Raw genomic sequence first — 11,398 nt, 5'->3', positions numbered from 1 at the left:
GTATTCGCTTCCTTATCTTTTCTTTTTCTCGGTTTGGTAGACATGTCCTTCACATAGATAACCTGTGCCACATCATTGGCTAGGACGAACGGTTCGTCAGTGTACCCAAGATTGTTCAGATCCACTGTTGTCATTCCGTACTGTGGGTCTACCTGTACCCCGCCTCCTGACAGATTGACCCATTTGCACTTAAACAAAGGGACCTTAAAATCATGTCCGTAGTCAAGTTCCCATATGTCCACTATGTAACCATAATATGTGTCCTTTCCCCTCTCGGTTGCTGCATCAAAGCGGACACCGCTGTTTTGGTTGGTGCTCTTTTGATCTTGGGCGATCGTGTAAAATGTATTCCCATTTATCTCGTATCCTTTGTAAGTCAATACAGTCGAAGATGGTCCCCTGGACAACGAGTACAGCTCATCACAAACAGTGTTGTCACCTCTGAGACGTGTTTCCAACCAACTGCTGAAAGTCCTGATGTGTTCACATGTAATCCAGTCGTCACACTGCTCCGGGTGTTTGGAGCGCAGACTGTTCTTGTGTTCATCGACATACGGGGTCACCAAGGTAGAGTTCTGTAGAACTGTGTAGTGTGCTTGAGACCAAGAATGCCCGTCCCTGCATATTATTGAGTCCGCTCCTAGCGTGCCTTTTCCAGTCAGTCTCCCATCATACCGCGATTTAGGGAGACCTATCTTCTTAAGGCCAGGAATGAAGTCAACACAAAACCCAATGACATCCTCTGTTTGATGGCCCATGGAGATGCTTCCTTCTGGCCTAGCACGGTTACGGACATATTTCTTTAGGACTCCCATGAACCTCTCAAAGGGGAACATATTGTGTAGAAATACGGGGCCCAGAATGACAATCTCGTCGACTAGATGAACTAGGACGTGCGTCATGATATTGAAGAAGGATGGTGGGAACACCAGCTCGAAACTGACAAGACATTGCGCCACATCACTCCTTAGCCTTGGTATGATTTCTGGATCGATCACCTTCTGAGAGATTGCATTGAGGAATGCACATAGCTTCACAATGGCTAATCGGACGTTTTCCGGTAGAAGCCCCCTCAATGCAACCGGAAGCAGTTGCGTCATAATCACGTGGCAGTCATGAGACTTTAGGTTCTGGAACTTTTTCTCTGGAATATTTATTATTCCCTTTATATTCGACGAGAAGCCAGTCGGGACCTTCATACTGAGCAGGCATTCAAAAAAGATTTCCTTCTCTTCTTTGGTAAGAGCGTAGCTGGCAGGACCTTCATACTGCTTTGGAGGCATGCCGTCTTTTTCGTGCAAACGTTGCAGGTCCTCCCGTGCCTCAGGTGTATCTTTTGTCTTCCCATACACGCCCAAGAAGCCTAACAGGTTCACGCAAAGGTTCTTCGTCACGTGCATCACGTCGATTGAAGAGCGTACCTCTAGCTCTTTCCAGTAGGGTAGGTCCCAAAATATAGATTTCTTCTTCCACATGGGTGCGCGTCCCTCAGCGTCATTCGGAACAGCTAGTCCGCCGGGACCCTTTCCAAATATTACGTGTAAATTAGAGACCATAGCAAGTACGTGATCACCGGTACGCATGGCGGGCTTCTTCCGGTGATCTGCCTCGCCTTTGAAATGCTTGCCTTTCTTTCGACATTGATGGTTGGTCGGGAGAAATCGACGATGGCCCAGGTACACATTCTTCCTGCATCTGTCCAGGTATATACTTTCGGTGTCAGCTAAAATAGTGCGTGCATGCGTGGTATCCCTTGTTTGTCTGTCATGAAAGGTTACTGAGAGCGGGCCAATCGTTGATGGTTACAAACAGCAACGCATGCAGGTTAAACTCCTCCTGTTTGTGCTCATCCCACGCACGTACACCGTTTCCATTCCACGGCTGTAAAAGTTCTTCAACTAATGGCCTTAGGTACACATCAATGTCGTTGCCGGGTTGCTTAGGGCCTTGCACGAGAATTGACATCATAATGAACTTCCGCTTCATGCACATCCAAGGAGGAAGGTTATACATACATAGAGTCACGGGCCAGGTGCTGTGATTGCTGCTCTGCTCCCCGAAAGGATTAATGCCATCCGCGCTTAAAGCAAACCATACATTCCTTGGGTCACTTGCAAACTGAGCCCAGTACTTTCTCTCGATTTTTCTCCACTGCGACCCGTCAGCGGGTGCTCTCAACTTCCCGTCTTTCTTACGGTCCTCACTGTGCCATCGCATCAACTTGGCATGCTCTTTGTTTCTGAACAGTCGTTTCAACCGTGGTATTATAGGAGCATACCACATCACCTTCGCAGGAACCCTCTTCCTGCGGGGCTCGCCCTCAACATCACTAGGGTCATCTCGTCTGATCTTATACCGCAATGCACCGCATACCGGGCATGCGTTCAAATCCTTGTACGCACCGCGGTAGAGGATGCAGTCATTAGGGCATGCATGTATCTTCTCAACCTCCAATCCTAGAGGGCATACGACCTTCTTTGCTGCGTACGTACTGTCGGGCAATTCGTTATCCTTTGGAAGCTTCTTCTTCAATATTTTCAGTAGCTTCTCAAATCCTTTGTCAGGCACAGCATTCTCTGCCTTCCACTGCAGCAATTCCAGTACGGTACCGAGCTTTGTGTTGCCATCTTCGCAATTGGGGTACAACCCTTTTTTGTGATCCTCTAACATGCGATCGAACTTCAGCTTCTCCTTTTCACTTTCGCACTTTTCCCTTGCATCAACAATGACCCGGCGGAGATCATCATCGGGCACATCGTCTGGTTCCTCTTGATCTTCAGCTTCCCCCGTTGCAGCATCACCGTATTCAGGGGGCACATAGTTGTCATCGTCCTCTTCTTCTTCGCTGTCTTCCATCATAACCCCTATTTCTCCAGCTTCATCCAAACATTATAGTGTGGCATGAAACCCTTATAAAGCAGGTGGGTGTGAAGGATTTTCTTGTCAGAGTAAGACCTCGTATTCCCACAATTAGGGCATGGACAACACATAAAACCATTCTGCTTGTTTGCCTCAGCCACTTCGAGAAAATTATGCACGCCCTTAATGTACTCGGAGGTGTGTCTGTCACCGTACATCCATTGCCGGTTCATCTGCGTGCATTATATATAATTATGTGTGTCAAAAGTAAGAAAATTAGACAAGTATCTATCTAAAGTAAGATTTTTTTTTCAGAAAGAAGATAAGAACAAGAGGCTCACCACGGTGGTGCCGGCGACGAGATCGGCGCGGGCGATCGACGGCGGTGAAGACAAGGACGGGGCGTGACGGACCGCTAAACCTAGACAAATCTCCGAAAAAATGGAGGTCGAGCTTCGAGAGGAGAAAGCTTAACTAGTGTGCCTCGGGCATTTCATCGAACACCTCACATGCATAAGAGGTGAGCTAGAGCACCCAAATGCCCTTCCTCGCCGGCCAGCAAAAAACAGAGCACTGTGGAGTGCTCTGCTCGCCGGCGATGGGGTATGTATAGGCAACTCATTTGTCCCGGTTCGTGGGTGGAACCGGGACTAAAGGCCACCCTTCTGTCCCGGTTCCTACCATGAACCGGGACCAATGGTTGTGGGCCAGAAGCGAGGCCCATTGGTCCTGGTTCGTGCCAAGAACCGGGACAAATGGGCCCAGACGAACCGGGACCAATGTCCACGAGGCCCCGGCCGGCCCCCTAGGCTCACGAACCGGGACAAATGCCTCCATTGGTCCCGGTTCGTGGCAGAACCGGGACTAATGGGCTGGCCAGGCCCGAACGAAAGCCCCTTTTTCTACTAGTGTGTGGAACATCTGGTCGCGCAGGAGAGAAAAATATTGGAGAGAGAAAAAGAATGAGCGAACCGGTACGCTATAGACACACTCACTTAGTGGTGGAATCTGGTTGTCAACTTGTATTATGTCTCAACTCTTGCTTCTTCAATTTTCAGCTGGGAAAGGCCAGCTTCTCACTCCTCCGTTTTTGCACTACGTGGACAACTGGCTTCTCAATTTCAAACTCCGCGAAGTCAGAGCGTTTGGCTCAGCTCCAATCATGGAGTTGGAGAAGCTGGCTTCCAGAGCGTTACCAAATAGGCCCTTAGTTTGTCCTTTTCACACTTGTAGAAAACCTATCATGTTCTACTATCTTTGAGACACGACGCAGCAATAGTCGCCACCAGTGATCACGCTTGATGATTGATATTAGGCTTGCCGGCAATTTGCTGGGCGAGGGCTGAGCCTGGCCGACCGGTGGACGGACGACAAGTGAGATGCGAGCGTCAAGAAAAGGAAGACATACCACGAGGTGGCACGGAGCGCGGTGGCTGCGCCATTCGGTTTTCGATAAATCTTGACGATACACAATAGTGTCAGGGGCTAGGTGCATCGAATCCAGCACCATCGTCGAGCGGCAATCGAATCAAAGTGGGGCGGAGGAGCAGGAGGCACTACGAGGTGTTTGCAGTGGTGTGTGGTGGCTGGCAGAGGTAAGGACGGCCGCACTAGAGTGGATGCGATCGAGCGGGGGAGAACGACGACCATGGGGAAGGGGAATTATCGTGAGAGGTGGTGTCGGTCGAGCAAATATAAGCGGTGGCCAACGCGAGGAGAAAAATTTGAGGATTTGAGGATAAGCGACGTGCTAGATCTGGCTTAACTCCTTAAAAAACTCTTAGGGAGTTAAATCAATTTTAAGGGATCGGCTAGAGATACTCTAAGTCTTCCATCACCACCATCTCTTAATTGTACCATTGACCATTTAGGGCTTTATTAAGTCATATTACAGCATCTACAGTCGGGTACCCTAAACTCGCCTCAAACGCTCGGGCGGGCTGTCTGGTCACTAACTGGTCACGAAATTTTAACCCAGACGGGCGCCTGCAACGGGCCTCAGACGCCCGGGCTGACCGGTACCCCTCATATATATCCAGCCCAAGTATGAGGCGGATATGGGGGTGCCCGGGCGCGTCCGCCATGTCGGACTGACGTCGGGGTCACACGAGGAATCGCCCGGAAACCCGGCAGTCTGAAGCTCGTCTCCTCCATCGGACCGATGTTGCCGCGTGGCGCCACTCCGGTGGTCCGCGTAGTGCCTAGCCCGTCTATTTAAGCCGACCGTTGGCACTGAAACCCTACCCCCTCCATATTTTCGGCCGCATGTCCGTCGTCGCCGCCACTTTCCACTCCCCGTCTGCCACCACTAGTAGCCATGCCCCAACGCTGCCAGATAAGGGGCTACCCATTTCTAACGCTGGAGAGCCGACTGCAGCTTCTTGAGCAGATCCGGGCAAGGCACGAAGCCCGGATCGCCGTGGGGCTGTTGGGGAACGTTGCATAAAAAAATCTACGCACACGCAAGATCTATCCATGGAGATGCATAGCTACGAGAGGGAGAGAGCATCTACATACCCTTGTAGATCTCTAAGCAGAAGTGTTTATCAACGTGGTTGATATAGTCGTACACCTTCACGATCCATTCCGATCAAGCACCGAAGGTACGGCACCTCCGCATTCAGCACACGTTCAGCTCGATGACGTCCTCGCCTTCTTGATCCAGCAAGAGGGGCAAAGTAGTAGATGAGTTCCGGCAGCACGACGGTGTGATGACGGTCGTGGTGAAGCTATTTCCGCAGGGCTTCGCCAAGCACAACGGTTTTTGGACGGAGGATGAACTAGAGGGAGAGCGGGCTTCGGCACAATGCTTGGGGTTTCGTGGTGTATGGCGCCCCTCCCCTTCTCACATATATATAGGTGGAGGGGAAGGGGAGGCAGCCCTAGGCGCGCCCCCAAGGGGGCCGGCGGCCGCCCTAGGGGCATGCCTAGGCGCGCCCCTCCTTTCCTTCCTGGGGGGGTGGGGGGAGAAGGTAGGAGGGGGGCCGGCGGCTGCCTTGCCTTAGGCCCCCCTTTCCTTCCCAAGGGCCGGCGGCTATGAGGTGGGGCGCACCAGTCCCTTGTGGGCTGGTGTGCTCCCCTCGTTCCCCGTTTGGCCCAATAACTCCTCGTAGGTCTTCCGGAACCCCTTCCGGTGATCCGATAAATATCCGGTGCATTATGAAACTCTTCCGGAGACCAAATACTATCATCCTATATATCAATCTTTATCTTCGGACCATTCCGGGGCTCCTCGTCATGTTTGCATTCTCATCCGGGACTCCGAACAACATTCGGTCACCAACATACATAACTCATATAGTACTATATCATCAACGAACGTTAAGCGTGCGGACCCTATGGGTCCGAGAATGATGTAGACATGACTGAGACGCTTCTCCGGTCAATAACCAATAGCGGGACCTGGATGCCCATTTTGGTTCCTACATATTCTACGAAGATCTTTATCGGTCGAACCTTTATGACAACCTACGTAGTTCCCTTTGTCCGTCTACTTGCCCGAGATTCGATCGTCGGTATCTCCATACCTAGTTCAATCTCGTTACCGGCAAGTCTCTTTACTCATTCCATAATACATCATCTTGTAACTAACTTCTTGTGATGCTGTATTACCGAGAGGGCCCAGAGATACCTCTCCTTCATACGGAGTGACAAATCCCAATCTCGATTCATGCCAACTCAACAGACACCTTCGGAGATACCTGTAGAGCACCTTTATGATCACCCAGTTACGAAGTGACGTTTTATAGCAGACAAGGTATTTCTTCGGTATCCGGGAGTTGCATGATCTCATGGTCGAAGGAATATGTATTTTGACATTAAGAAAGCAGTAGCAAAAACTGAACGATCATGTGCTATGCTAACGGATGGGTCTTGTCCATCACATCATTCTACTAATGATGTGATCCCGTTATCAAATGACAACTCATGTCTATGATTAGGAAACCTTAACATCTTTGATCAACGAGCTAGTCTAGTAGAGGTTCACTAGGGACACGGCATTTGTTTATGTATCCACACATGTATTTAAGTTTTCGGTCAATACAATTCTAGCATAAATAAAAAACATTTATCATGATTGTGGAAATATAATAATAACCATTTTATTATTGCCTCTAGGGCATATTTCCAACAGGGGCTACCTCCGGATGAAGTGGATCCGGAGGAGAAGGAGCCGAAGGAGGATGTGGGGGGTGATGGGGACGTGGATCTGCAGGGGAGCAGCGGGCCATTCTCGATTCCCTCCGCTCGGAGTCGGATGCGGAGGCCAGACGCCATTGCCGGCAAGAGATTGAGGCGCGGCACGCCGCGGATGAGGAGGAGATGCTCGCCTACATGGATGAGGTCGAGCAAAAGGAGGATGAGCTGGAGCCGTCCTACGCACCCGTCCACCCGGCGCCAACGTCGTGGACATCGCTGACAACGAAGCTTAGTTAGGGTAGTACGTAGGATTTTTTGTGCATGCTTGGTATGGATTTAGGGGTTGAAATATGAGAGACTCGGATGCAGAGTAGCTGTTGGATTTGTCGTCCGGCTGTAGATGCTCTTAAAGCCGGGCTCATCTAAGCATTCTGTCTAAAACGATAATGCACTAGATAGACATAACAGTGTTCGACCTCTACAATGTGCTGTACATCTGCATCGACAAAGGATAATCCCTCCTAATTTCGTTCACGAAGGACTTGACGTTCCGTTGCACTAAACTCCTTGCGTCGGCCGTCACGACTCTCTCCCTCAGCGAGTCCATCTTCTCCTGCAGACGCCTCCCTTCCTTGCCGTCCATGACCCTCTCGATGCAGTCCTTCACCTCGCCTCTGCTCATGCCGCCGCCGAGCCTGATCCCGATCCCCCACACATGAGTGATGTAGGCGCAGTTGATGAACTGGTCCCCGGAGACGGGGCAGCACAGGAGGCGCACCCCGTGCCGTATGGCCTCGACGGTGGAGTTCCAGCCGCAGTGGGTGAGGTAGCAGCCGACGGCGCCGTGCTTCAGCACGTCCTCCTGCGGCGCCCAGCCCACCACCTTGCCGCGGCCGGCGGCGGCCACCCCCTCGGCGTACCCGTCGGGGAGCCCAGCGCGCCACGACGGGTCCTTCCTGAGCGCCCACAGGAAGGGCCGGCCGGTGGCCTCCAGCCCCAACGCGAGCTCGCGGACCTTCTCGGGCCCGATCGGCCCCACCCAGCTGCCGAAGGAGACGTACACCACTGACGCCGCACGTTGCCTGTCCAGCCAGCCCATGCACGTCGAGTCTGCCTGCCACATGCTGCTGGGCTGCTGCTGCTTGCACGGTGCCACCGGGGGCCCGTCGCCTTTCGTTCGCTGCTCCATGCTGCTGTCGCCCCCGCCGAGCGCCAGCAGCGGCCCCACCGGGAAGACCCGCGGGCCCTGCCGCGCCGGGTGGCCGTCGTCTGCCGCGGCGGCGACACCGCCCGCCTCGCTGGGGAAGGAGTTGACGAGGACGGAGCGGAAGCTCCGCGCGCGGTGCAGAGCCCGGAGCCAGAACGCGAACCTCGATTTCTGGGTAGCCGAGTCGCCTACGAGCCATGGGAGCTCTTCGTTCTTGAGCTCTACCTGTGCCGGCAAGATGTCGAGGGCTCGAAGCATCTTGCCCTGGCTGAGCCCGTCGTCGTCAGACAGATTCGGCGATGATTGAGGGGTGCCTGCATGTTGGTAAAATCGACGGGTCAATAAGCTAGTGAGATGCAAAACTCATCGATTCTACTGCATGCGTGCATGCATGCAGTGCACTCGTGCCGACATATGCTGTGCACTAGCTAGATCGAAGTAACACGGACGCACGCGTATCCACAAGTTGTGAATTCCAGTCCGGCCACCGTCCCACGTGGGCTGATTGGTGGCGTTCAATCATGCACCCGAAGCTCGTCCGATCTAGTCGCAGCACCAACGGACCGAGTTGGCAACTGCCGTCACATCGCTTGATGTACATGTACTGCTCGTACGTCAGTGCTTGATTGCTCTTCTGGATCGACCGGTCAGGCCAAGTCGATCGTGTTGTCGTCTTCCGCATCATCTGGTTGCCACACCAAAACCATGATCGGAAGAGAAAGACTATTCCCCGTTGCGGAAAAGGTTACACTGTACTGCACGAGCCAGCAGCCACAGGGGCCAGGGGTGTTCGTCCAATAGCTTGTGTCTACGTCTAAAGAAAAACCCGTGCGTGGATCCCACAAATTGCTAGTACAGACGTAAGAGGGGCAAAAGTGAAGATCAATCGCCCAAATGATTCGACAAGATCCGTTAATCGGCCGAGACGACCCAACCATTAATTATTCGTTAATTAGTATCCCCTCTACATGTGCGAGCGTACTGCATGCATGGTGCATGCATATCTCGCCGTGATATTATACCCTCCTTTGGTGAGTAAGAACCGATCATGTGTCGACTGCCGATTTGCCGACGGAGAGGGGTCAACTTGGTGGGTTACCATCTGGGCCAAGTATGATCAGCTACAGAAAGGCCACCTCAGAAATAGTACTCTCTCCTTCTCAAAATATAAAGCACGGTTTGATTTTTCTAATCTTTGTTGCACCACTTTGACTATGATTTTCATGTATTGTATGTCTATAAAATTAGTATACATACATATGAAATAAAATTGTTTTGCAAGACAAATACGATGATGCCATTTATACATGTTTAATCCATATACTTTGATACATGTTAGTGGTCAAAGTCATGCATCAAAGATCGTAAAAAGTCAATCATACCTTATATTTTAAGAAGGAGGGAGTAATAAGGAATGTGTTGCTGGCCCTGGCCGGCCCCAAGACAAGATGGATCAGATCCACAGAGCACTCGGCTGTAGAGGGACCAAACCGAAAGAAAGACGGGTCCCCGACTTATATTTTCACATGCCAAACCCAATCATGTTTGGCCATTATCATCAATTCCCCAAGCAGCTGTAGCAAATACTCCATCCGTAAATAAATATAAAAGTCTTTGGATCACTAAAGTAATGATCTAAACGCTTTTATGTTTCTTTACAAAGGGAGTACTCCAACGGAGGAGTTGTACGTAACGGTTCCAAGATCCAACGACTGAACGCCGCATGCCACTTATCCTCCTGGTATGTTCACTGTGGTTACTAACATATGCATGCGTAGATCATGAATAGCTTCTGTGATTTTCATGGTTTCCCGGTCGTACATCACCAACTTTCCTTTCCTCACATGGTGAATATGTTATGAAGCTAGCTAGCTCTTCTCATGATCTCATCCAATTAAGCTGTGGTGTGTGGAGATGGACAGATCTCGGAGACACATATTTCTATCTGGTGGGAGCATCGTACGTAGTGCTTCGAGCCTTAGATTTAGGATCATGCCTGACGTACCACTAACACTTCTGTTACAACTTGCGACCGTACGTACAAAAGCATGTGGGGGCGTGTGGCATGCATGCCGCACCAAGCATGCAAGATCAAGGATCTTAAAAAGTTCTTAACCTTGTATACACTTTATTTTAGAATTAAAATATCTTAAGCTTTAGTTTTCCCGGTCAACTCTAACCATGTTACGCACGCGTGCGAGCTCCGGTGCGCCGTGTGCCTACGTTCGGAAAGAAAGGAAGGAAGCCCAACTGCATGGCGTACCGGATTCTGAGATGAGCCCCTCCTCCATGAGCTCCGGGATGGCGGCCACGACGCGGTAGCTCGCCAGCATCGCGGGCCAGAACCCGGCCGCCGGCACGCCGCAACGCTCGGCCACGGGGACGGCCCACGACGCCAGCACGTCCACCACGACGCAGGCCACGCGGCGGCGCGCCAGCAGGCGCTCCAGGTGCGCGGGCATGTGGTGCTCCATGGCGTGCCCGAACTCCGCGAACCCCGGGGGGTCGGCACCGCAGTCCGCGACGCCGCTGGCGATGGACGCCAGCGCCACGCCGTCGTCGTCGCTGCCGGCCGTCGTCCCCGCGATGCGGCGGTGGATGAAGTCCGGCACGGCGACGGTGGCCGCGACGCCGTGCGCGGCGAGGGCGCGCGCCAGGCGCAGCATGGGCGTCACGTGGCCCTGCGCTGGGAACGGCACGAGCAGCACGGCCGTTGGGGTGGCTGCCTCGGCCCCCATGCCGCCGTCGACGTCTCGCGTTTACGGATCGGCTGTTGGATCGTCGATCTCCGTGGCCTCTGGGCTTAGTTAGTTTGGACACATGTGGCTGTGGCCAACGGATGCGTCGCGTGTGGAATTTATAGTGGCGGTCGCCCTGCTGAGCCAATTCCCTGCTGGCTGGCTCTGTCGCTTTCCGTTTCTTTAAGCTTCACGTTTTTTTCCCCTCACTCTCCCCGACAAAGCTTATTTGGCCACTCGGGGAATGAGTTAAATTTCTGGCTGCGCGTGTCTGTAAAAAAGGCAAGCACGATGACTCGCTGGCCGTCCGCTTTTAGCAGCGGATCGCAGCAAATGCGCGCGCGTGCGGTACGGGGCTGTGAATCGACTCGCAAATTGAACACGTGACAGTTTGGTTTGTTTTGGCAAATTGAACACCCCGAGCTTTGCATGCATGCATGCATGCGCGCCACTG

General features: G+C 52.4%; 1 protein-coding gene across 1 annotated transcript; it reads right to left on the bottom strand.

Moving 5' to 3' along the window:
- Positions 1-7,374: 7,374 nt before the first annotated feature.
- Positions 7,375-11,052, bottom strand: LOC123053950 (UDP-glycosyltransferase 82A1). Its single transcript, XM_044477578.1, has 2 exons — positions 10,470-11,052; positions 7,375-8,520 (listed from the first exon to the last, which is right to left on the bottom strand). The coding sequence occupies exons 1-2, from the start codon at positions 10,942-10,944 to the stop codon at positions 7,478-7,480; spliced, it is 1,518 nt and encodes a 505-aa protein (XP_044333513.1). The 5' UTR covers positions 10,945-11,052; the 3' UTR covers positions 7,375-7,477.
- Positions 11,053-11,398: the final 346 nt, after the last annotated feature.

Source organism: Triticum aestivum, chromosome 2D, assembly GCF_018294505.1.
Source record: "Triticum aestivum cultivar Chinese Spring chromosome 2D, IWGSC CS RefSeq v2.1, whole genome shotgun sequence".
Taxonomy (NCBI): domain Eukaryota; kingdom Viridiplantae; phylum Streptophyta; class Magnoliopsida; order Poales; family Poaceae; genus Triticum; species Triticum aestivum.
Note: the sequence above shows the minus strand (reverse complement) of the source record. Positions and strands in the feature narration are given on the sequence as shown.

What these genes read in the sequence shown, in the direction of transcription:
- LOC123053950 (XM_044477578.1), bottom strand. Translation starts at nt 10,944, where the DNA reads ATGGGGGCCGAGGCAGCCACCCCAACGGCCGTGCTGCTCGTGCCGTTC. An exon ending in GGGGCTCATCTCAGAATCCG is followed by an intron (nt 8,521 to 10,469) that starts GTACGCCATGCA and finishes ACCAACATGCAG; the next exon opens with GCACCCCTCAATCATCGCCG.